General features: G+C 36.9%; 1 protein-coding gene across 9 annotated transcripts in view; it reads right to left on the bottom strand.

Moving 5' to 3' along the window:
- NRXN1 (neurexin 1) overlaps nt 1-26,971 on the bottom strand; it is a gene marked incomplete at its 5' end in the record, with an annotated part of 479,408 nt that overhangs the window by 92,157 nt on the left and 360,280 nt on the right. For 6 of the 9 annotated variants that reach the window (XM_083857909.1, XM_083857912.1, XM_083857913.1 and 3 more), the window contains 2 exons: nt 3,275-3,594; nt 5,021-5,110. In XM_083857909.1, the coding sequence (XP_083714035.1) occupies nt 3,275-3,594; nt 5,021-5,110 (410 nt within the window). The remainder of the gene's footprint in view (nt 1-3,274; nt 3,595-5,020; nt 5,111-26,971) is intronic. The other 3 variants (XM_083857914.1, XM_083857915.1, XM_083857918.1) reach the window with 1 other exon arrangement.

The following is a 26,971-nucleotide window of genomic DNA, read 5'->3' as shown; positions in this document are numbered from 1 at the left end:
TCTAAAATCATGCACAACAGTATTAAACATACTTTCTGGAAGTCCCATGTGTATCTTGCATCATATGCTGCTTTTGTTAATGTCTGTGAGGGAGCAGAGACTCCGTCAATTAAATATTGCAGGTTTTTTAAAAGAACCTTTCCTATAAATAGAGATTTAAATGATCTTCTTTAAGTATTGCAATCTTTAATTGAATTCAATACCTCTGCAAATGGAGCAAACAATCTCTGACTGATTAGATCATTTGCTTCTATCCTATTTCAGTCATGCACTGGTTTGCAGCAAAGTAGGGTTTTTTCATTAGCAATTGCTGTTCAGCTGCATATTTTCCTCAGTAACCTAATTAATGCTAGAGAGGTAACTTTTCCTCTTGTGCATTATCGTATGTCAATGCAGTTGACACCACTGCAGAGGTTATATATAAGCAAAAATCATAAAAAAAATGTAAAGGACAAAAATGAAAGAGAATGAAGAAGTCAAAGGTAGATTTTTTTTTCATGAGATGGTGAGTGCCGTCATCTCCAGTGACATCAAGGTGGAAAGTGATTACTCAGCACCCTGCAGGACAGAGCCATGGGAGCCCTATGGGTCATGAGCTCAGAAATTATTATATGCAATTAGAATGAGAACCAGGTATGAATGAAGAGAAGAAATTATGTCCCTAAGGCAATACAGTAGCTTCCTAGGTCTTTTTTGCATGAATAGTAGAGCATCCTGCAGACAAATTTCAGTTCTGATTTTGGGAGGTTATCAATCTCTTTAAATCAAATCGTGGCCCTGATTTGCACTGTGTTCCAGTGCAGTCCCTGACTAATTGAGTGTATGAAATGGCACACAGAGATTCTACCAGGCAGGACTTTCAGACATAGATGGAGTCAAGAATGCCCATTTATACACTCAGGGTGCCCCAGGTGCTGCAGTGGTGTTACCATCTCCTCACAAATGTTGCTTTCAGGCTCCTAAATCAGGAGTTTCCCATCAGATGCATGAAGTCCTTGCTCCAGCCAGGCTAACAGGTGAGAGAGGCTGATCAAAACCTTCCCTCTCAGAAGTTGGTTTGCAGAGATGCTCTGCACCTGTGTGCTCCTGGAGCCTGCTGGAAGCTCCTCATGGTGAGGTATCAAAGAGCTCATGGTACTTTGGCATAGCCACTTCAGCCAAAAAGGGATGAGGAACTGGCACAACTGCCTTGAGGCCACTCAGCCCCAGTGGCAGTGAGCTTCTCTAAATAATTGAGTAGATGTTCTGATAGAATCAAAAAGGGCCACATCTTATTTCACAGCCTAGAAACAGATCAGCTTTGGAAGATCATTTTGCCCTAATTGTCTTGTTTTCCCTCTTCAGAGAAACTTACACCTCACCAGAGTTGTTAGCTTAAGAAAATTTTCTTCCAAAGGTCTCCCACTGGAACACCTCAAAAAGAAAAGTCTTAATGGCTAAACAGGCAAATAATGTGCAAATTATACTGGGGAATACTCCTGGAAACTGAGGACAACTGGCAAAGCAATTATACCAGTAAATTCCTGCTGTCTACAGATCATGCAAGGTGCCAACTGAGAATGGTCCTTGTCACATTTTTCATCCAAAATTGTGCCTGAGAGTTACATGAGACAGTGGCAGAGGCAAAGAGTATGCTGGGAACTGACAGAACAGCTTAACTTTGTTTAATTTTAATTTAGTAACATTAATTTAGCCCAAATTATTCCACAGCATGAGGGTGTTCTACGGTTTTAGAGACTATCTTCCCTTTGGTAAATTTGGTGAAGTCTTAGATTTTGTTGCTGCAAATACTGAGGTCAGACTAGTAGGATAATAGAGTACAAGATACAATTTAAAACAGAATTAAGAACAAAGAAAATGTATTACTATTTATTAAAACTCTGTAACTCGCTACGATAATTATGAAAACCTCCTGCAATCTGCAAGTCAAAAAGCTTTTTTTTAATGGATAATTTTTAACTTAAATGTACTGCTTCAAGTTTGTTAAATAACAATTTTTACTTTTACTTTACTGCAGTGCTTGATCCACAGTAAAAAGAATACAAAGATACTACAGACGGAAAAGCTGAAGTGTCAAGTTTGATGTCCCAATTCATTCTGTGACTTGAGTTTTTACACAGAAAACAGACAACCTGACCTCAGCCTCTGTCTAATGTGCATGTGCTTCATTCTTGAGAAAATGAACCTTATTCAGCACATCCTGTCCTTCCCTCATGATGTTTTCTGTGTTCCTTGTCCTACTTCTGTATCTCAGGAGTGTAGCTGTCTGTCATGGCTTGGTGGCACAGTGGGCACACAAACAAGCTTGTGAACCAAAAGAACATAAGAAAAGCTTTTAGCAGTGTATCTTTTTTTTCTTGGTTTGGTTGAGGGGGTTTTGTTTGTTTTGTCTGTTTTGTTTTTGTTTTCTTTTTTAAGAAAGAATAAATATAAAATAATCTTCCCCACCATAGGAACGTCTTGGTAAGTTTTAGATTTTTAAAGCATGATGTCTGACTGCTGTTACTCAGGGTATACACAAGTTGAAGGTACTCAATTCACTCACCTGTTTTTCTCCTCCCCTTTCCCAATAGTTAAATTTCCCCAATACTATACAGAGATCCTGACAAAACCTGAAAGCAACTAAATATATCACCAAATCCATGAGTTGCAAATAACCTCAACAAACAATAAACAATAGCCCATGACTTGGAGGCTGTCTCCCATGGTGCAGAGTCCTCTTAATTCCCTCTGCTGCCACTGCCTCTTATGAGAAGTACTGCCAGAGAAGATGATCAATCGTAGGACTAGAGAAAGTGCTAATTCCCTCTTTTCCAGCCTCATGCAACTTTTTGTCTTCACACCTCCTTCCTGTTCTCTCTTAAAACTGGGTCTCTTTTCTCTATCTCATGGATAAAACCACACTTCATTTCATTATCTCTAATTCCAGACATCCTGCATTCCTACACTGAAAGTAATCGATGTAAGTCATCAAAGGAAGAAAGGGTATTTAAAAATATGCACCACTATGAAGATGGATGAAAGAGCAATATAACTCAGCTCCAGAACAATCTGAACTGGTAAGTTTGCCTAATTTAGAAGAAAAACAAAGCCCTTACTTTCCCTCAAAATGCTGATGAGCATCACATCCCTGAGCCACGTATGGTGCAGAACATTCAACTGTAACTCATGCATTTCTTTAACAGGAACGATTTCATCTGCCACGGAAATGCGACAAAGAAAGCCGCATTCAGAGGTGAGAAGATATTTGCAAAAGGCGAGGAAGCCGACTAACCTGACCAATGGGTTCTTTGGTCGGAGCCTTTCCTCTTCTGGCGGTGCTCGTGGCCAAGGTGGTGGTTGTTTCCATGACTGACGTGGACATCTCTGACTGCATCGCGGTGGCTGTGGACTCGGTTGTCATAGAGGAAGGCACTTCACCAACAAGTCTCACATTTCCTTCTATCACGATGTTGGCATCATTTTCTGCTGCCATATTCAGAACTTTCAAGCCATTGTAGTAAAGACCAGAGAGCTGGCCTTGGAAAGGGTGGCCACGTTCCTTGCCTCCAATTTTTATGGTTGCTTGGCTATTGAAGATTGTGAGCTGACGCCCTGCGAAGATAATATTATATACATGCAAAAATGTTGACTGTGAACGCTGTACTCTACACGAGTGATAACAGATTGTCATGGGGTGAAAAATGAGAGCAATAAACTATAAGAAAAGGATTTGACTCATAATTCATTGCTTTTTAATGAGGTGTCCATGAAATGCATAAATTTTGAGAGCATTTGCATTTTTCTTAATTTACGACGTTTTGGGATTTATATGTTTTTTGCTAAAAGGCCAATCAAATATATTTGCAAATGTGTTTGGCACTACAAGATATACCCCTTTTCCTTTTACCTGAAAGTGGTGTTAACCTTTTGGTGTGTCTCAAGAATGCCAGGTTTTCTAACTCCTTGATAACTTTTTCTTCAAGTCTGCCAACATTTAAAAGCTTTTTTTTTCCCACACAATGCAGCATAGAGCCTATAGCTTTATGTACAAATGAGTTTATGTATGTATAGACATATCGAAATATGTATATACACACAAAGTTTATATATATCCCATCAAGTCACTAGGTCAAGTGAATTTTAAAGAATTTATGCAGTAATCAGTTGCGTCTCTATATAAGTGAATATTTACATTTTTAATTAAATTTCCTTTTTTTATTTAAATGTTTTATTTCCCTTCAACATACACACTGAAAAGAAGCACATGGTTCACACTGAGTATCTCAGAGGCAGATTCAAAAATTGATGTCTGATTGGCTTTCAGCAAGGCTATCAATTAAAATAAAAGATTTTAGATGTAAAAGCGGCTTCAGAAATGATACACATACCGATGGAGAAATCATGGCACATTTCCATTAAACAGAGAAATCCTCAGCAACAGTACCACTCTTAGTAAATGGAATAGTCACTTTAGTGACTATTTAGTTTCTGCTCACAAAAAGCATGCACACAACTTTAAGTTCTGTTTTAATTAGTGTTTGTTCCAAAATCCCCTTAGAAGGTTGCAAACGTTAAAGGGACTTCATTTTGATTGGCAATTCATATTGCCCACTATTTAAGATACCTAAAGTTTAAACAAATTTTTTTTTTCAGGACCATAATGAAGAGATCATAACTACAGATATTTTTAGTTAATAATTTAGATGCTGGAACATGTCATATAATCTATGAATGATTTATAATTTTTGGTTAATGTTTGCTATGAGTACCTTCATAGATTGAGTTAGTGGATTATATTTAACAGTCCCTTTAACCTTAAGTTAACAGGGTAAGATTATTAAACAGCTGGTACTTCTAGAAATGTATAGAAATTATTATACAAGGTATGCAAATATTACTCTATATTTTACTTTTTAAAATTTGTTTTAATTTAGTTTTACTGAAATTTATTTTTTATGTTTATTAGTGTTACAATGAAGCACTACTTGGTTATGTTCAAATTATTTTTTTATTTGAAGTTTTAATCAATGTTTTTTACCTTTGTCGAGTAGCCATTCATCAACTACTCGACCAAGTCGATATGGAATTCGCTGTCTAGCAATCGCCAGGCGCTCGTTATCATTGTTTCCTTTAAAGTTTAAAGAGACATTTCATTGGTTAAAATCTGTAAGGTCAAAGGTTAAAAGTTAATACTTAAAGCTTGAGCTATACAGTTGCCACATGATTTTTTGAAATTTGGAATTTTAAAAAGTGCTACCTAGAACATTTCATGGTTCAGACTTTTCATTCATTCATTTATTTTATTTTAGCAAACAAAATTATTCCTATGTTAATTGAAAATTAGAAATCTGCATTTGAGCTAGGTTATTAAACTTATGTTATAGACAGACCCAAAAAACAAATTTAAACATCATCGAATGGCTTTACAAAAAAATGATAGTTGACCTCAGGGTTTTGTCTTTTTTGATGTTTCTTATTAACTAGTTAAACATGTTCAGGTGAAACAGGTTTAAGTTTTCAAAAGACATCCAACCTCTCACTCCAGGTTAGTCATTTAAAGAAGAAGAACACAACTCTAAATCATCATCTAAGGCACACTTACTTCTTCTGTCTAATAATAGTCCTGCTGTAACTTATTCCTAAGCAGAAAAAATACACATTTCTTTGCTTCATTTAAATAAAATCCAGAGACTTGAATACATGGTACAGAACAGACCAAGGCATTCACAGTTTGTACATTCTCTTAGGACTCCTTGACAATGTCTTGAAGGAACACCAAGGCTTTGACAAAAGTGACTTGCTGAAAGGTAGCCTGGTTCTGAAACATGGAAGTGCTTTAAAATTTAGCAAGAGGCCATCTGTGGTGGGGTTTCATAAATTAAGAACTAACCAGAACCCAGCAATGCAAAGGACAAACTTGTCATATTTGCCAACTGTATCTATTCTCAGTCAGTGCAGAGATCTCTGACTTCTTTAACTAAAACAGTGAGATAAAAAAGGCTGGTGCAGTCAGAAATACAGCAGATGAGGAATAATTAGTGAAACACTTTAAATATTTATTTGTAATTACAGTTTTTTGTGTTTGGGCAATATAGCTGTGATCCCTCCAACTACCACTTAAAAAGCTACTTAGTAGAATGTCAAACCTAAATATTTCCTTCAGTGAAATATTTATCCTTCAGGCTTTTGGTGGCAGCAGAGTTTTAGACCAACAGTATCTTTTTCTTTCATTTTATTGGTTTGTATTACTAAAGAATCTGAGAGATAAGAAGAGCAAAATGAGTAGAAAGCAGTCATTCATAAATCATGCCCAAATACGAAGTCAATCTTATTGGTTCCAATGTGCATATATTCTTTGAGTTCAAAACCCACCAAACCAACCAAGAAACCAAGTCCTGTATCTTCAGTGGACATGTAAGGACACACTGCAGTAAGCCCTCATAGTGCTCAGAAAGACATGTTCTTGAGCTAGAAGGATTGTACTGCTGTCAAACAGAAATTTTACCCAAATTCAGGAGATCAGTGTTCAAGTTTGTCATAAAATTACAAGCCATGACAGGCAAGCAGGGAAGAATCAGTACAATAGCGCTCCAAAATTGCAAATGAAACTATGGTGGTTTTATGCAGATATTTATTCTGCAGTGCTGAGAACTGCTATTTTCCATGTTTCTTGCATCCCTCACTTGGTTTAGTACGGACATCATTCACCATGCCAGAAGGTGACCTATTTGCTTTTGAGGAGATGGCCTTTTCCTGTTAGTTCCCTTTCCAGTATCAAATCATAAAACGGTTTGGGTTGGAAGGGACATTTGAAGATCATCTATTCCCATCCCCCTGCTATGAGTAAAGACACCTTTCACTAACTAGATTAGGTTGCTCAAAGCACATTTGAACCCTTCTAAAGATGAGGCATTCACAACTTCTTTGGATAACCACAGAAGGTGAGGTGGTTCCATAACTTCTCAGAGTAAATATACTATGTGAACATCTAAGTGTATGTCATATTAAAAAGTATATGAACATATATGAATATATATAAAATATGTACATTTTGTTTCTATGTACATTTCTCTCTGTTCTCAGTGTTTAGATATATTTTCCATAAAACAGAACTGAAACTGAACATCAAACATTTAACTGAAACTTTCCCTATTGTACTTCTCCACAAAAGTGAAAAATTTAGGATTAAACACATTACAACAAAACTACTGTGATTACGTGAGAATACAGAATTATTTTAATTTTTTTCCTGTTATGATCTTTAAAATTGCTTCTCTTCATCCTGGCCTCCTTTTCTTACAGCAAACTTCCTGTGACTAAATGCAAATTTGTGAAGTACCAGAAAAAACCCATAAGAAATGTCATGTGACCAACACAGGAACAAAAAAACCCCCCTTAATTCAATGATCCTACATGTTTCTGCTCTGGATTTGTATCTTCCATCAAAATATGTGTGCGTGTGTATATATACCTAACCAAGTGAACTAATAATTTGTATTTTCTGACAGTCAGTTACTTTTAACACATTTAGCTTTTCAAAAGATGTTTCAACAGTTTTTATAGAGAATTTATCAGTTGAGTCACTGAATAAGTGAGAGAACATCCTATTTCTAAAAGGTTTCCTTAACTTAAAGTAAATGAATCATGAGTTTAAGTTAGTGTTGCACACCTTTTTTTTTTTTAATTTTTGGTTATCTATATTTTTTTAACAAATGGGGGAGTGGGTGAAATTCTTCTATGTGATTTATAAGAAAGGCTAAGTTGTTCAGAAGAGATCTGTGGGCATAAGGGATGCATTAACATAATGGAAATAAGTCTCATGGATAGAGATCATCATTCACTCATCAACTTCACGCATGGTTACTCATTGGATGCATTTCATGAACAAACGCTCTCTAGATCCCCAAAGAACCAGGGCAGTTATTGCAAAGTGTTCACAACTGCCTATATTGGGAAGGCATTAAACTGTGTTGTTTATTCACACAGTAGGTGTCAATCAGGAACATGTGTAAGAGGACCCCCTGCAGCAACCAGACTGGATCCTTAGTGCTATTGCAACTCTGCTGTAATTCCATGACTAACACAGGATCTATCCTAGGCAAGGTACACTCTCACTGTTCTGTGGCTGCTCTGGAACATCTCTATGGTGATCCTGGAAACTTCTCTGTGAATTAATAGCATACATTTAATCTTGGCCAGCTTACACATTTCTTTGAATTATTTCATTAAAACATACAATACGTATGTACTTTGAGACTATTATAATGTGATTCTATCAATAAATTATGTTTTATACTAGCTGGAGCAGTCCTGCACCACTGGGAGCAAAATTCAAATGAAAAGCAAGGAAATAACAATTTGATTTGTAAAGGTCACACAAAAAATAATTGCTGATTACATTAGGCCATTCCTCATCAGAGGAAAAGTGCACTGTGAAATACATCTCAATTTGACACTATTACATTAGCTTAAATTTTTCTAGTGTATAATATAAATGGAAAGGCAGGGGGAAATGGTGTGGAACTTATCTGGATTTAGTTTCAAGGAGAACACATGGATTTTGTAATGATGAAACCAGTAGACACATAACAACTACATGAAAAAAAATTATACATAGAATTGAAAATAACAGAAATTCCATTAAAAGCAACAAAAGTCCTATTTACTACATAATGAAAAACACACATAGTTGCAATAACTGCTTCTTCCCAAACAGCTGGTTTGGGTTGTACACTGAGCTACAGCAAATCTGGATGGACCCAGTAAAACTATGCATTTCCCTCATCTTATAATCTCATCCTCAGTGGGGAAATCATAAATACAACAGACTGTTTTCCTCAGGAGTATTCAGTTCACGTTTCTCTACCTTCCTTTATTTATGCTTGTTTTTACCAATATGGTGAACCACAAGGAACTTCTTCAGTAAAAACACTTCCAAGAAGGTTAATAAATTTTTTCATACTCTAAATAAACCTGTGGCTTTGAGATTTTGTTCTGTTATGCATCTGAAAGATTAAGTGCTCTGGCAGGCATCCTTTCAATCGTAATTCATAAAAAAAACCCCGATGTGCCTAAACTTTAATTGTAGACAGCTATGTGACTATCCAACATTACTCTTCCAGGTTATATGGCCAAGATTTCTTTGATTAAAAAAGCTGGCTGGAAATGATTCACTCAGGATGTGCACCATGACATTGTCTAACCTGATTGAATTCTAGATGGCTTCATTCTTCTGCCAAATAGACAATATTTTGTCACAACAGAGTGTTAATTCCATACTGGCAGAAAGGCTTCAAGGGAATAACAATAATTCCAAAGAATCAAGGTAAGCAGAGAAGAGCAGCAAAGGTCAAATCTTTGAGTCAGAGTTAAATCTTGTGTCACAACTGAGAAGAAGCAGTCCAAAAAAACTTTAATCATACCTTTATATCTATAGGTCAGCTGGGACAAACCAACTATGTGAACTTCACTAATATGTATTTTATCCCTCCTGATTTATTATATTGTCAGGGCTGGAGTGTAATTCTATTTTGTGCTCTGAAATAAAGGTGTCAGTTATTGATGTGAAATAGCAGCATCCTTGAAAGGGAATAAGAAAGAAGGTTGAAAATCGTGAGTCTGTGAAGAGCAACCTAGACTAGAGAATATTTTCTTTGAAACAAACCCTTTAACGGAATACAAATTCGCATTGTTAGTCCCAGCAATCTGTTAGGGAAATAAATAACAAAGTGATGAAACAAAGGTCTATCTCCGTTTATAAACAACCCTCTCTCCCTAGTTTCGCTCATCATGACCTTGATACTGCTCTTTCTGAATCATGACTCCCCTGACACCTGCAAGAGGAAGACAAGAGACCCACATCATTCCTCCAGATGCAGTAAGGAATGAAATCTGACTGAAATGTCAGTTGCATGGCGTAAGAGGAAGCCACAGCAGCTCTGGGTGGGATACAGGGGCAACAGACCACAAATAGTTTCACATGGCCAGGAAATGAAATAACCATCTCAGTAATGGCCCATGCTGAAGTTCTTTCGTATAATCTATTTCTATTATTATGCACACATTCTTGAGACTGGGTTGCATGGGGTAGAGAAGAGGTCCAAGTTCACCTCAGGAAGCCACTGTGTTAGTGGGAGACACTGCTCTGACCTGTATTTTTGCTGAGTGCCTACAGACTTGTCTAGCCAGTGTTTGACCCAGGAGTGAGCTCTGGATGGATCAGATGAAAGTTTATGTCGCTTTTCTGTTGCTGAAAGATGTCAATGCTACTAGTGACAGTGTGTGTGGAGAGACACAGGAGGATGCAGTGGTCAGTCTTGAAGAAGTTGTATGAGGAGTTACATACCCAGAAGGCTCATTTGGGGCTTCTCCAGTGCTTGGAGGGAAGGTACGCACAAAGTTGCAGAATGTGAATTTTTTAAAAAACCTTACCGTCAGCTCAGTGAGAAGATAAAAGTGCAAAGAGACTCTTAAGTTAGAGGAAGAACCTGTTGCAAAAAAGTAAAAGTGCAGCTCTTCAATGCCTTACCTTCTCGGGAAAATTTAACCTATAAAGAGAGAAACCACTAAGAAGTACAATTCCTCCAAACTTTGAAGTGTCAAGCCTGGCAAGTTCATACTAAATGACCATAATATAATATGACCCTTTACACCCTACAGGAACTCCCAAATTCCCGTATCTCAAATATTAAGTATCCAAAGAAACTATTTGCCCACAGAATGACTGATAGCAGTCTTCATAGCAGAGTAAAATCTCTCACTAGGTGCTTATAACTCTGCTAAAAACAAAGCAAAACTTAGGTTTGTCATTAAGAATACGATTACTACATTGATTAAAAGATGTCCATTTATCCTACAGACTGTACCAAAACATCTAATATTCACCTATAAGCTCCTTATTTCATGCTTGCAGATTATTAAACAAAGCAAATAATATTTTTACAACTTTCTACAGGATTAAACTGCAAACCCTCATTAACCTCTCAGGGGGAGCTGAACCTTCATATCAACCACCTTCTGCCCTGTTTTGTTTTTGATTATTTTTCACTGGATTAATTCGTAATTAAATGAAGAGTGTGCACCTTCCTGGCTCTCACTTCCTCACTATAATGCAATATCTGTCTCAGTTTGTGCAGAGCTGGATGGCTTATTTTGAGAGATTGGTGTATCGTAACAAAAACAAGCAAGACAAGATGAAAAGCAACAAGATAAGAAAACATAAGACTTGTCTGATAAATTAAAGGTCATGTTTTGTTATCCGGAGTTTTACAAAGATGCTTTGTACTGCCTGTGTAGTATTAAAGGAGCTAATATTATAGGCCTGCTGGTAAAACAGGCAGGAAACTTGATAGGAATCATTGAAGAAGGATGAATTGTTTCAAGTATGGTACCATGCCCCACATTACCCCAAGAATGGCATTTTGTAGTTCTCCAAGGTGAAAGGACTCTGAACTGTTTCTAAATCATAATGTCACAGCATTTAAGGTTACCTTTTCTATTTAAATTTAACCAGAAATTGACTGTAAGCAGTTTCTTATTCAATAGATTTTCAACAACTGGAAAAGCGGAGAATGTTTCAAGCCTATTGCATTGAAAATTAGCTTGATCTGAGAGAGTAGCTACTGAGGGTGTTCTAATGACTTTTGCCCAGGTAGCAATCTGGATGATCTTCATTTCATGCTAGAAAAGAGGTATTATATAGAATGTCTCTTGACAGAAACAATACATTATATAAAGGAACAACGGCAAATGGGAAACACTGAGCTCAGCTCTCATTTTAAATTCCCACTGGGCTGTATCTCCATGAATATCCCGTATTCAGGTAGAAACCATCAATAAGGAAGAACTTTTTAACTGTGTGGTGAGTCTCCTAATTAAGTTTAATCACCACATAAGTTCTGAGATCAGAATAAGGACAAACTATCAAAAGGTCACTGCTCATATCCTTGCATTTAATTCTAGCCAGTGAAAGGCTTTGGAAAAATCTGGTTTTCCCATAAGTTATTTTTGGACAATTTGCAACATGAAAAGTTACCTGAAACAATTGGAAAAATCTTCTGGAGTTAAATCCTGCTCTTGGTTATGTGGTTGATATGAGAAAAGAGAGTATTTGCCTTCAATTGTGATCCCCAAATCTGTTTTAGCGGAGTGTTCAGGGGCAATGCAGGGTACAGATAAAGTCATGCTCATTATTACATGACCAGATTCATAAACACTGTAAGAAATCCAAAGCACTCAGCATCAGCCTTCATCAATAGCACACAAACTAACTTCACTGCAATGGTAAATTTTAAAAAAGTGAATTTCACATCATTTCACAAAACATGAACATGTTGGAGTTAACCCTTATGTCCCAAAGTCCTGAGACATGCAGGTGCTTTGTCACACTTGCTGCACCTGCCCAGGCTGTATCATTTTGTTCTCCTAGGGATAAGCATAATTACATATAAGCCAACAGGAACAAAACAGAGGTCATTCTTTGGACCAGATTTTGCCAAGCATAAAAAAACAAATGTGCCCATATGGACAGAAAATGGTATTTAAGAGATAAAAATCTGTTCTGTGTCAGCAGTGCAGGCAAAAAAAAAAAAAAAAAAAAAAAAAAAGGAAACAAAAAAAACCACCTAGCCCTTGGCCAAAACAAGCTCGAGACTTTCAGTTCTGTCTAAAAGTGGCATTTCAATTTGTGTATTTAAGCCTTGCAGACATTTTACTATAAAAGAATAATCTATTTCAAATGGAAAAGTTTAAACTTGCACATATAGGGGGGTTTAATGCTTTTGGCAAGACATAGAAACAGAAACTGTAAATAATAGAAACAGATACTCACTGAGATAAAAGCAGAGGAGTGCTTTAGGACTGCAGAAATATAATGAGAAGACCACCATGAAAAAAAGTAATGGCTGTGAGTAGACTCCCAGCAGAAGTTTAAAATTGTTAAATTTAAAACTGTTAAAAATTGAAATAATCTGATTCGTTACTTATATATATTAAAAAAAAAATCACTAAAAATTCCCCTGTAACCTAAGATATGTTGCATAACATTTTAACTTTTTATAAAATGCAGCTAATTTTCTAATAATCTGCAAGTCATTTCCTGTTAGCCAAGGTTTTGTGATTGATTATGTTTTGTATCTTTTGTGTGTGTGTGTGTTTTACAGCCCAGAATACTAAGAATTGTTGTGAAACATTTAATTTTGATTTGAAAGGGCAATTTTGAAGAGAATCGAGAAGTTCAGTGCTCAGAAACTCTGAATTTCTATATTCAAAACTCTTCCATATTTTCCTTCTTGTATGCTTTAGGAACTTCTTGAGGGGGAGGTCACCAGTTCTCAAGGTCTGGTTACCATAACATATTTATCACTCTTCTGATATCTCTGCTTCATAATTTCTCCTATTCTCTGTTTAAAAATGGGACAAAGACCTGCTGCTGAGTAAAGACCCTGTGTGGGGAATAGGCAGGAGAAGGGCTGTCAGTGTTGGCACAAACCACATCCATGGAGAGTCCAAAGGCTGCCAGTTGGTGGCACAAACCACACCTGTGGAAAGCCCATTTCAGTGCACCCTATTCTTCAAAAGTCCATAAAGACACACTGAGCATTGAGCACAGAAGCAATTTTCTGCTGCTTTCCATGATTGAAGACATCTCTGAATGGATCTCTCCTGGGATGTCTTCAGATGACAGATGGTGTCAAGGTAGTCTTGGGCCTCCAGAAGAGAAAGCCAGTGACTCCAAAGCCAGTCCTAACATGTGGATCCTGCACCAGCTAAACCAAGACATCCCCATGCTTTAAGCTCTTGCCCAGGACACACTTTCACATCAGGAGCTGCTCTGTTTTGAAAGCTAATGAGGCCACATTTTGGATAGGCAGTGCAGAGCTGGCAGCTAAGTTTCATGTAAGTCTAAATTTATTAGCTTGATTTTCAAAGCAAATCTGGGCTGAAACACCAGAATGAAGAGACAATCAATATTGAACTATTTAAGCATATATAAATTTGCAAGGAAATAGATAATCACTATTCAACTGTCAATATGTGTAATTTTTCATTTTGTTTTACAAAATTCATTGGCTAATGCAATACTCACAGTGCAGACCTGACTTCTACTTTGAAACACTTATGCAATGTTAAATGGGAAAAAGATCAACTTTAGAAATAAAATAGCTCTGCTAGCACAATTTACACATCTACTTTTTCTCAGGGAACCACTTGACCTTTTAAAAACATCCTGAAACCCACCACGTTGAAATTAAATAAGGCTATTATCATCTTTCCATCTTTATGAACTCTTGTAGCTTCTCTAACACAAAGCACTAATGCATTATTAAATATAATGTAATATGCTATTTAAATTATTTTTATTTCTAAATGATGGTACTGAGCAAGGTGAAGTATTAAATAAGTATCTAATTCAAAGCAGATAATACACTAACAGCTAAAATGGGCAGATGACTTACTAATAAAATATTAATACCTTCCAGTTTAATAAGCATATTTCAAGATAAAATTCAGGCCTCTGAGCAGGAAGGACTGCATCAGTCCATCAATCTACTGTCCATCATCACCCATGAAAGTACTGGCATGGACTCAATAGATTAGATGGGAAAAGGAAGCTGCCTCCTCTCCTTGCTTTTATTTGTATGTTCACAGATTTGCCACTGCTTTTAAAGCTGAACACTAAAACTTAGAAACAAATTTTCATCTCTGAGGCTGAAATATATTCAATTAACACTAAAATATGTCTAACTGCCAGGGTGGATTGTTACCACCAATAAAGTACAAGGCTAAAACAGGATTCTGACAAGGATTGGAGTAAGATCCCATTTTGTTTTCTGCACAGAACACCCATGGTGCTCACATCCACAGAGCTATGACAGATAAGGGAAGTGTACAGGCAGCAGATTATTTTTGACACACTCCTGCAGCATGGCTCATCTCTCCAGCTCAGCTGGAAAAGCTGCATGCAGGCTTACTCCATGGAATGCTCTTTAACTAAAGTCAGCTACTGCAAAAATTACATGCAACAAACTGTGAGCTATCAGATAGAATGGATAAGCAAGCAGTTAACTAAAAATCATTCCTTACAGGAATTTATCAGGATTTATGGATGCATAAATACACATAGCTGAGAAAGAGAAGGATAAATGATGTATCAGGATTTAAGTAGTATTTCCAGTATTCTCTTTCTGCTCTTTTGCAAGTACATTCTCAGTTTAATAGTACTGACATATTTAAGGCATCACATAGCTGTTGAATAGCACAGTAATGTTTCTGAATATAGAAATGATACCTGGAGACTTCTTTTTTCTATTCTGATTTTAATTCCTGAAAAGTTATTGCTATATCTGCATTATGAACACAGTGGTACCGTACCGTAGCATTATTCTTATATTGATAATACACTCCTAAGACATAGGACTAATGTCAACTGCATATCAAAGGATATAACTGTTGACCTACTAAAACAGATATTCAGCCATGAAGCTATTCTTTGGTTAATTTATAGCCTATAACCAGCCCAATCAGGACTTCCAGGAAACCACCTTCTCCTGATGTGATGACACACCATGAGGTAAATCTCTCAGAAGTGGCTCACTGTTGATATTCTGTGCTCATTTCTTCCATGAATTTCTTAGCTCTGGTTACAGCTTTCTAGGAACACCTAAAGAGCACTGTAAGCATTTACTGTTTTTTCCTCCTGAAAGCACTTAGACTGTAATCAAGTGACTGCACAGTTTTCTTTTTGACAGTATAAAGAACACAGGATTGTGCCTCTCTGTAGATCTTATTACACACACACCAATTTGTTTTCTTCCATAGAACCACAGACCCCAGCTATCAGACTTTGATACCTGTTCCAGAGCTTTTTTCAAAGTGCTGCAAAAGGTGGTAAAATCCTCCCAATTCTTCATGCTTTAGCCTTTTGTGCCCACAAAAGCCATTTCCATAAACTCCTTTTTCACAGCCTCACTTCTCAGGCCTGTAATTAAATTCAGATCTTGATAAAATGTGTGGCACAGTTGTCATTACTAGATCACAGAAGGTATAACACCTTTCAGCTAAATACAGCAAGGTGGCACAATGGAAGGAGAAAGAAAATGTCAAATGAGCAGTGATGCTTCATAAAGAGCAACCTGGAAGACAAGATCCCCCACAAGTGTCTTCCTGGAGTTCTATTTCTCCAGGACATTGCCTACACTGCCATCAGCTTTATAGAGCCAGTAGAGAGCCCCAGTGGCTGGGGATGTTCCAGTCCAGCCCCTCACTGAGAACCTTCAGTTGTATGCAATACTGAGCTTATTACCTCAGGCTAATGAAAAATTAACTACATTCACTGCTCACCACTTGGAGAAGGAATATCCACTAACTTCGAGATTGACAATGAGATGTGTGGCTTGATGTGCAGGCTCCCCAAAGTCACTGCCACATGACCCTCTGCAGTGCTGCTCTTCTCTGATTGTAATCAATCAATCAATCAATCTTCTCTGATTTGCTCTTAAAGGGTGATTTTTACATGCAGGATACCCATGAGCACCACAGAACTTAATAAAAGGGGAGGAGGAATGCTGAAACTGAGTCTGAAACCTCTCTGCCCAAATCCTTTGTGTGTACCATATCCTACCACAGCTTTCTGAAACTGATAGTGCAGCCATAACTGAGTTTGTAGTTTAGTTCATACACAATCCTCACTTGAATTTACATGAGAGAAGCTCCAGGACTGGGACCCTGAAGTGAGATGCTAAAGAATGCTTTGGTTGAAAACTGCTATGAGGCAGGGAATTGCTGGGCTCTGAAAATGAGAGTATACTTAAAAGATTTAGCCCTGTACCCAGCTACAGTAATATTTTTAGCACCATTTGTTCTTTTGCAAAGGGCAAATTTATTATTCTCTCCCTATTGTGTAAACTGTAATTTAAAAAATTTAAACCTCTCCTCTTTAATGCCCATCAGATCTGTAAAACAAGAAAATCAAAATTGTCTTTATATATACTTAACCTTGATGATAGTGTGTTTCATTCATTTTTTAATGCCCACTAAACCTGCTGCTGCACCAGAAAAGCCATTTAACTCCTTAGAAATAGTTCACTGAGGAAAATAAACCATTCACATCTCAATTAAACCAATTTGTAAATGCATAATTTCACTGCCTTTAATTCTGTTAACTTCTGCATGTAAGAGGCTGAATTTAGGATGCCCTTTACAACATTTCATGCTTCTGATACACAATTTCTGCTTCAAATTTATTTGAAATTCTGTATACTACACAATCTGACCCTTTTGCAGCTCATAAGAGTTCTAGGTTATACTAATCATATAAGGTTTTTTGGGGTTTTTTTTCCAGGTAGGATAGGCTAAAAAAAAAATAAAACTATCCTCTGTCTTAGCTATACCGTGCTAGGGTCAAGGCATCTCTTTGAACACTCCTGGAACACACTGAACTTAATTGCATATGCATGATATGATACAACAGTAGAATTTCTTGCAACTAAGGTGCCATTAATCTCAAATCCAAAATATTAAGAAAAACATATTTTGACAGTGTGGACGCTGCAGTTGCAAGAACTTTGTTTGTTTTTTAACCAACAGGGCTTAAGACTGAAGAAATCTAACTGTACCATAGGATGAAGAGATGGGTGTACACCTTCCCCTGTTCACAGGGCACAAAGGGGAGAAAGAGACTCTAAAGAACGTGCATGCTCATTTGTTCCGGACAGCAATGATTTGTGTCCTTCTGGATACCTGCTTAATGCAGTTTGCTCTCTGGAAAATATATCTAGGACAGAGCAAGTTGCTGTTTTCCCTGCTGCAGTATGAATTATTGTGACTATTTCTGAATTAGTTAGTTTAATGGAAGTTCTTATCCTGCAGACATAAAGTACTATACTGCTGTCACACCTCATGCCACCAGTAAAATATATTGGGGACACATGCACGAATGTGCCCAAATAAAAAAATACCTCCTCTTCCGAGAGCACCTAAAACACAATAGCACTGCAGAGAAATTAATTTTGTTTTCCATATGATAGATTGTCTGGTTGGAAGGCTCAACACCACATTGATTTGTTCTGTCCTGAGAAAGGCTCTCACTGCAGACTGACTCCAGGCTTGCCCCAGAAGATAATGGAAATAGAGTGCATTGCAGAAGGCATACAGCATTGTACTCTGCTCTTGCATGCTCAACCAGCCACTGGGAACTTTAGTGGGAGCCTTAGAGCAGAGCCATGTGTGTGCTCATGCAGTGAGGCACCTCAGGAAAGGGGCACTGTCACAAACATACCGACTTAAGAGTTACAAGGAAATAATTTCACTGGGGTGAGCGAATTATTGGTTTGGCTCAGCGAGTGACACGTTATATAAAGTCCTGTGTAATGAGATAGTTACAAACCCACTGGGGACTGGGAGGGAAGAGAAACAAAGGAATCTGCTCAAATCTCTGCACTGACAATGCGGTCCTGCCCCTGGGAAAGAAAAGAATGACGAATTTCTTTTAAATCATTGATGCCATCAGAGATACCATTCCTTATTGTTAAGGAAACTATGCAGATAAAATTCCTTGGGGAAGAGTTTGAGTAAATTGTTCTCTTTTTAACTGACAAGATGTTAATCCTCCATTTCTAACTCACCCTACTACACTGGGTAATATGATGCTGCAGGTTACACAGAAAACCTATGTCAAGACAAATACAAGTTCGTAAAAGAACTTCTAAGTATTGGCAATATATCATCTTTTCTGATCTGACTTTTGGGAATTGTTAATAGATAAGGGCTTTCCTGGAGAGGAGAAAGGGACCAGCTGTGACAGATTTGCCATGTCTCATTCTTAGGTCTGTTTTCATTCCCATTTTATTCCTCTAACTTGAATCCCTAGATCTTGTCTCCAGAAATTCCATTTCCATATTGCCCTGTGCCTAATTATGGCAATGAGGTATTGGCCCATCCTCTGCCAAAAGACATGAAAAGAGCACATCTCTGTTTCTTTCAGTATTTTAAAATCCTTTTTCTGAATCACTGCTCATTTGACATTTTCTTTCTCCTTCCATTGTGCCACCTTGCTGTATTTAGCTGAAAGGTGTTATACCTTCTGTGATCAAGTAATGACAACTGTGCCACACATTTTATCAAGATCTGAATTTAATTACAGGCTCTAACAAGCCTAAGAAGGGAATGAGCCTTTGTATTCATCGGGATATCCAAGATGAAAAATAAAGGGAAAAAAAAATCTGTCTGCAGACTCAGGGAAGCATTATTACATTGCATTATCTGACAGAAAGACCTGATAAGCTGTCAAATTAAAAAGCTGATTTGGGAAATTTTACTGAAACCACTTTTTAAAAAGAGACTTACTGTAGTGCTTTGTTTGGGTATCACCTAGTTTCTTTATTTAAAGACAGCAGCAGGATAGAACAATTTCATAATCTCTCAAAGGGCAGTAGTGCTTTAAAGAAAAAAAATAGTAATTCCTTGACTTTGGGTAAGCTGCAACAGAGGCTCACCCAAAGACAATGGGAAAATAAACTTTCATTTTTCTTAACATCAATCTTTCATATCGACAATAAAATTATACAGAAAGTGAGACCTGGGCCCATGCTGACAAATACCTTTAATCATAACCAAAGAGCAGTCAGAGCTGTATGAAATGAGAAAAACATGCAAGAAATCAGTTGTGCAATTACAAAGGCAAGGTAGCACACTGGCCTAGTTACATCCATCACTTAGCTGCTGGTTTATGTCTCAGTAACTTAGATGAATTTTTCATGTATTTTGATTCCTGCTTCTTCCAGAATAGTTTCTTCCACTTTTACTCTGGAGAACTTACTGAATTGAGTTTTAAACAACTCCTTGTCTTATTTTTAGTTCTCCACGCCACTTTTTTACATTCTGGTATAATCCCTTCTTTTATTCATATTATAACTGGACATAATAACATGAATATAGGTAGATATCAGCTTCTTACAGTAGGAAAGTCTCATTGAGGATTTTGTCCAGACAAAACGAACAAAAAATAATGCAATTTTATCTTTGCTTTGGCTAAGTTGGAAACATCTTAGAAAAGTTAATTGTAGGAAACATTTTTTGATTGAGTGATCAGGAGTTGACTTAAATTAATATGAGGACAACTAAAAATAAGCCTGTAAATCAGATTCTTGATTTAAAAAGAACAAAATTTGATAAGGTGAAGGAAGTCAGATTATGCAATCAGTATAAGGGGCTAGATTCAGCCAGGAATGACACTTGGAAATTCTATAAAATATTAAAATAACTATATATATATATATAGGAGTTCGCATCTGCAAGGTTAAAATATGCACTATCTATCTACACTGCACTATCAACAGGTTATGTTACAGGAGGTTAAAACCCTAGACTTGCTCAGTAAAGAAAGCAGTGCCTTTCAGAATTAGAAAAAGAAATAAATACTCAAGAAAAGTTGCCAGAACTTAAGCCCAAAGAACCTCTCAAAGAACTTAAACTAAATTCAAACCCCAGAGATTCTAAAGTGCTATAAACAAAAAGAGATCATGGAGTCAGGGATAATTATTTTATAGGACGGCTGATGGTGATCCAAAGGAGCAGACTGAACAGGAATGTGTCTAATCTAGATCTCCATAGCTCAGAAAAAAGCAATGTACATATTCTTACTGAACTTGCGTGGACAGAAAGTGAGAAAGATGATCTCTATCCCAGAGTTTAAAATTTAGAAATCAGGAGATTTTAAATCCAGCTATCCAATAAGACACATTATTTCCTGCAGTAGAGAATAGATAATGTAATAGCTTTACATGAGAAGAAATTAAAAACTACTCAGTTGAAGTGTTTAGTCTGATCTTAGACATACATGCTGCTTTAGAACGAATTTTAAAAGAAATAATTAAAGACATGAAAGCAAGTGGAAAATGAGATAAAACACAAAACTTTACCAAATCATGTTAGGCTAGTTAAACTGCTGTATTCAACAAGCCAACTAATTTTCAGATGAATAAAATTATTTTGACATGATGTCATGTAGCAAATCATGGATTAACTGTGGAAAAAATACAGGAGTGTAAAAATTTTATGGTAAAAAGCTGAATGAAGAAAACAAAACCCCAACTGACAGCATTGAACAAGGGTTTTTTCTCTCCTCCTTCCTCTATGTCATGTAGAGACTGATACCCAGCTGCTGCAGCTATTGACAGGTCCTGAATTCAAGGGCTGCTTGTCTTGCATCACACTCAAGACTCCAACTTCCCAGGATGCATCTCCTTCCAGGAACCAGCACTGGAGTTGTCTCCCCTCTGCAACTCCCACTTCATTCAGTGTCTTCTGTAGCTTCTCAGTGAATCATGCACACAGATGATAAGCAGTCCCTGCTTGTCACATTCAGACCTGCCAATGTGTCAACTGTACCACATTCTGGCCCTTATGTTCCCCACTATATTAACTATATTTGAAAAATAAAAAGCCTCAAGAAATAGTAGGTGGGTCAGATATGCCAAAGCTCTCCTCGTATTTTAGGGAACTGATGCCATCTAGTTGAATGAGTGGAAGACCAAAGTGTGCTTTAGTCATGGAAATGTGATAAACTCAATGCTGAGTTCTACGTGGAATTAACAAGACAAATACCATGGTGAATTCCCAAACTGTGCTGTAGGAGCTACTGCAGAAGCCACTGCAGATATGACTGCAAGGAAAAACAATGGTTTTCCCCCAGAAAAACTACCTTGGTGGAGCTCCTAAGAAAGTACCTGGAGTACAAGATCATCTTTTGTATTTTCTTCACTGATCTCAGTATAAAGTTTCATCTAGACCATGAAATCTGTAGATGACGTGAAAGTAGACGTGGTAATGCTGAAGAGGCTGCAGATATCATTCAAGAGGAACAGAGCCCTTCTGAATTAACAGAAGTTACACCAAAGCTTATACTACAAAGTGCAGGTCACACGCCTAAGATATAGGACCAGTCATACCTCTTCTTGCCCTAAATTGAGATACTCTGATAGAGAATTCATGAGGAAACACATTCAACCGCTGCAGAGTGACATTGGGCTTTCCAGTTCTGAAGTATGAAAAAGAAAATTAAGGTCTTAAAATGCAGAATTCATATCTGCGTTACTGTCTTCATATATCCTTGAGGTCCTAGTACTCTCACTAAGGTCCATTTTCAAACACGTGTGCAGTTGAAAACCAAAGTTAAAACAAAAGAAAGCATCGAAGAAAGGTTATTATGATGAGCAGAGAAATGAGAAGACTATTCTGTAACAGATATGTAAGAACAAAGTGGGATGAACTGGAAAGTGTTTGGACTGAAAGCAAAAGGAAATTTCTTAAGAGTAGGCTGTTTCTTCTAAGTTACTCTGTAAGAGTAACAATTTATGTAAAGAAGCAGACCTGACCCAGTACATTTTAATTTCTAATTTCTTAAGCTCTTCTATCACTAACCTTACTTTTAAATACAAATGGGAAAAAATAAAATTAAATGGGAATGGGAAAAAAGCCATTCAAACCACTAATCCTTTAAAGGGAACGTGGACCATTGATTTAAATATAGCTCCATTAATATTTTCTTTAGCATTCTAAACATTCTCAGAACTTTTTTTTTACTGATAATCAAAATAATCTATGAGCTGTATACAACATTAAACTTTTGTCTTGTGCCAGTGCAATCAATAAAAAATATTTTGTATGAAAATTCAGATTATCTCACCTATGGGCATTATCTTTCATAGATCAACTTTACATTTACTTCTATGATGCATATCCAGTGGAGTCAGTTGCTTTTTTTAACTCTGGGTTAAGAATGAAAAATGCTATGTTTTGATTAAAATGTTGTTTAAGCCAATGATAATTATGCGAAATCTCTTATTCTAGAAAAAATGCAAATAAATTGCACAAAATGAATAATTTCTGAATTTCAAAAAAGTAAAAATTTTGGATTATTAAATGCTTTTATTTCAAAATACCTTTATAAATTTTAATATTGTTAATTTCTCCATTTTTTTTCATTGTCTGTCAAAGGAAGCACAATTTTTTAATTCTTCATTTACTAATCTTTTTCTTCTGCAGTAATCTTTAATTTGTCTCTCTTACAGCCTGTATGTATGGTTTCTAACTTTTATATTAAAAACTCAATGTTATTCAATATACAGCAAGGTTTAAATGATGATACTTCAAATGAAAATCAATTTATTTACTCCTTTGATTTTCATTAGGTCGGAATCTGCAACCCTGTTCTCCCTAAGATAGAGTCTGATCTATAAAAGAACTTGACCTTTACCATCAGGGCTGGGTAAATTTTTCCTGAATATTTTCACATGGAACTTCATCAAAGACTTTTTGCAAATCAAACCCCCAAGTATGTTAACTCATTCATATTTATACCCCATTATCTCCTACAAAACCAGACTAAGGTTTAACTATAACAGGTTCCAGCAGACCTTCCCAACGGAGACCTCAGCATAAACAGAACCCCACAGGGAGATGTGACTCCATGGACACACAGAAGGTCATAAATAACACTGATGAGTTTTGCTTTCCAAACCAGGGAGGTGAGATCTTACTTGGTCACAAAACAACTACTGACTTAGCCAGTATTTTTCCCATTCTCTTCTTACAAATTCCATAGACAAAATATTTTAGACCCACATCTTCCCCTTCTAAAGCCTGATTTTATATGTATGGCATGTATTTATACATAAAGTGTTTACTTGCATATTCATCTTCTACATATTCCCAGATGGAGAGCTCCTGAGAAATCCTCACTATTTTTCCAGACACTGTTATCTCCAAGGGAAGTAAAGTCTTATGAGATGTCCTTATTTCACTGGCACTGCTGGTTTCCCACAGCAGGAAAATGCCATCTGAACCAGGAGACACAGGACAGTGTGTGTTTCACAGAAGCTTAATTGCTGTTAACAGAACTTAAGTCTTTTCCAGCAGGCTTCCCTCCTGGGCAGAAAGACAGTTTTTATTTTGTCTTTGGGAACAAGTAATAAGAGATTCCTCCAGGTTTGTAAGCCTTGCAGCTTTATCAGATGACGGTGTTCCTCATATCCTCTATGTCTTAAACATCAGGACTGAGGGATGACACATCTGATTACAGGAGCCAAAACTCTGGCCATAGCAAAAGAACACACATGAGAGAGAATAAAGATAGATTCTTTTATCCAAAGGAGGAACCCAGTGAGGAAAAAAGGTACAGGCAACATGTTGCTGGACAAATAAATAGCAGTCAGAAGCTTCTGTTATTGTCCTGTGAAACACCCTGGAAGTCCTGTATCCAAACAGCAGTGGCCAGAGAGGTTTGAAAATTTGCTCCCTGGCACAAAGCAAGGCAAACACTGGGTGATCATTTAGTTGTTAGATTCCAACATCACCTTGGCCGTTATAATTTTGCATGGATGTGGTGATAACAGGCTGACTGTCCCTCTTGTTAGAATATTCAAAGACACTTTTGTGAAAGTGCTTGAGATATCTCCCTTCCACCACACTTACACCTGAAAAACATCTTTGATCCTCTGCAGAAGTGACTGCAGGGACTTGAATTTGGAAGCTATTTCTAAGCCAATAGTAACCAAGTTAGGCAAGTACATGGATCACTTGGGAAATGCTAATCCATTCCTGGAGGAACAAATGTACTGACACAAATGTCTCCTGTTAATTTTACAGTCAATCTGAACATAAAAAACCCAAGACAAATGGATCCTATTTACCCTAAATAGGATACATGGTAATAGCTGACTCCTAGCATTTATCTTAAAGTCACGTGTATCCCATGAAAAGATGACAGACACTTTTTTTTAGTTTCTAGAATACAGGGACTGAGAGAAGTATTTACAAGACATGCCCCCTTCCCCTAGCCCTTAGCTGTTCTGCAGGAACAACCTTTATCCCACAGATCCAGAGAGAGTCCCTAAAGACAACACGTGTGATCTCAGCTATTTAATCAAAACCAAACCAACAAAAAAACCCCCAAACCAACTAACCAAAAAAACCACCAACCAATCAAACAAAACAAAACAAAAACAAAAACAAAAACAAAAACAAAAACAAAAAAAAAAAAAAAACCAACCAACCAAACAAAAGACAGAAAAAAAACCCCAAACCAAAACTCAGTGCAGAATAATTCTATATTACACCAAAGCCCTTAGAGCTGGTGATTGCCATATTGCAGAGGTACTGGCACTTAGCATAATGTCAGCTTGCTCTTCTGCCAGCATCCATGGTCTCTCACACAGGTTCTTATTTGATGTCTGAGCTCCATTATGATTTATACTTCCCAATCACAGAGATACATCTGTTCCAATAGTCTGGCAATGCTTTGGACAAGCTCTTTTCTGTGAGCAATGTGAGTGACATGCTCATGCTGTCAGATCTTGGTCTGTCAGACACATCCCTGACATGTCCTGACCCATGGGATGCCTGAGGACAGCTGCAACAAAGTTATGTTTTTCTAAGGCTAAACAGAGATCCAGGGATTACTGGGAGGGCATCATTTTAGCTATTTGCCTATATCAGACAGTATCTTCCAAACTGCTGCAGGGTCCCAAGAATGCTGATCACTCTCAGCAGACTGAACAGCTTTGAAACCACAGACCCATTGCCCAATAGGGTCATTTTCTAGATAGAAAATTCTACATCAGTCTGATTTATGATGGAAGTCACGAAGAGAAAATCCTCACTGGTAAAATGATTAGTTGTGCTGTGTATTTTAAAAGAATCATCATTGGCAAACTGCCTTTGACCACAGAGAGCATAGAGTTAGTGTCAGAAAAGTGATTCTGAAATTCTTTCACAATGGGTGGTGGTTATTGTGGCTTCAAAATATCCTCAGCCTTGTTTTGATATATTTGCTCTGACTAGTAAAATGTACACACTTCACTACTAAGGAACAAAAATCAGATAATTAAGAAAACTGTTTTTCATGATAAATAGATATGGTTATAAGCACTATTAGGATATATAGATTTGGGTGTGGTTTTTTTTTTTTTTTTTTTTTTTTTTTTTTTTTTTTTTTTTTTTCCCCCCTCTCCCTATTTGATCTTATTTGAAACATTTCCTTTCAGGTAAGGAAGAAAATGGTGTTTTAAATTAAATAAAATGCTTTGTTTTCAGATTATTCAAGTCCCCTAAAAACACTGGGCAATCTTGACATGAAAAATCAGAACATTTTATTCAGAAAATATTGAAATTAGTAATTTGATATTAATAAAACAAATTTCCTTTTTTTAAAATTTTTTTTTTATTTGACCATAATTCTTAGTTCAGTTTGACACAAATTAACAACTTCTTTGTTTTACACATCCTTAGGAAACCTACACTTCAGTGTAGAATTATTACCAAACTGAAGTTACAAGGGCAGCCTCTTCACTGAAGCAGCTGGAGTCACTTTTGTGGAGCAGTCCCATCACCACAACAGCAGCCAGACCATTGGGAAGGGCAATTAAAACTAGACAGTGAAGCAGACAAGATAAGCCAGAAGGAGTAGAAAAGATCTGCATGGGAATGGGGATAGTCTATTGATTAGGAGCTCTGCACAGTCAGCAGTTTTCTCATTCCTGTTTAATATGATCATAAATTAGGCTGCATCCAGATAAGTTAATGTGAATTCACTATCTGAAAAAGAGGTCAAGATGAAATACTAAAGTTCCTCAGGAAGGTGCAGAGGGATGGTGATAATTCAGCAAAGAGACATAACACTGAATTTAGTTAAGAGAGATAGAATAATTAAATCAAGTGGAGATATGGGCATCTTAATCAACTATCAAAAAACTACAGTGTGCCACTCACAGTCACAGGCTATGCCCCAGCTAGAAACACAGGAAATGGGGAAAACAGGACCAACATTTAATAAAGGGCAGAAATCCAAGTGTACATCCTCATAGCTCTAGCATTTTATTCAGACAAGTGACAAGAAAGAAACTTCAGAGTAAAAAAATTACTTTGATGGTAGTCTGGAAGAACATACATATGTAAATCTAAACCTCTGTTTCTGATAATCATCTAGCCATTT

Source organism: Zosterops lateralis, assembly GCF_965231275.1.
Source record: "Zosterops lateralis genome assembly, chromosome: 3".
In the NCBI taxonomy this organism is placed as follows: domain Eukaryota; kingdom Metazoa; phylum Chordata; class Aves; order Passeriformes; family Zosteropidae; genus Zosterops; species Zosterops lateralis.
This window is presented reverse-complemented; position numbering and strand designations above follow the sequence as displayed.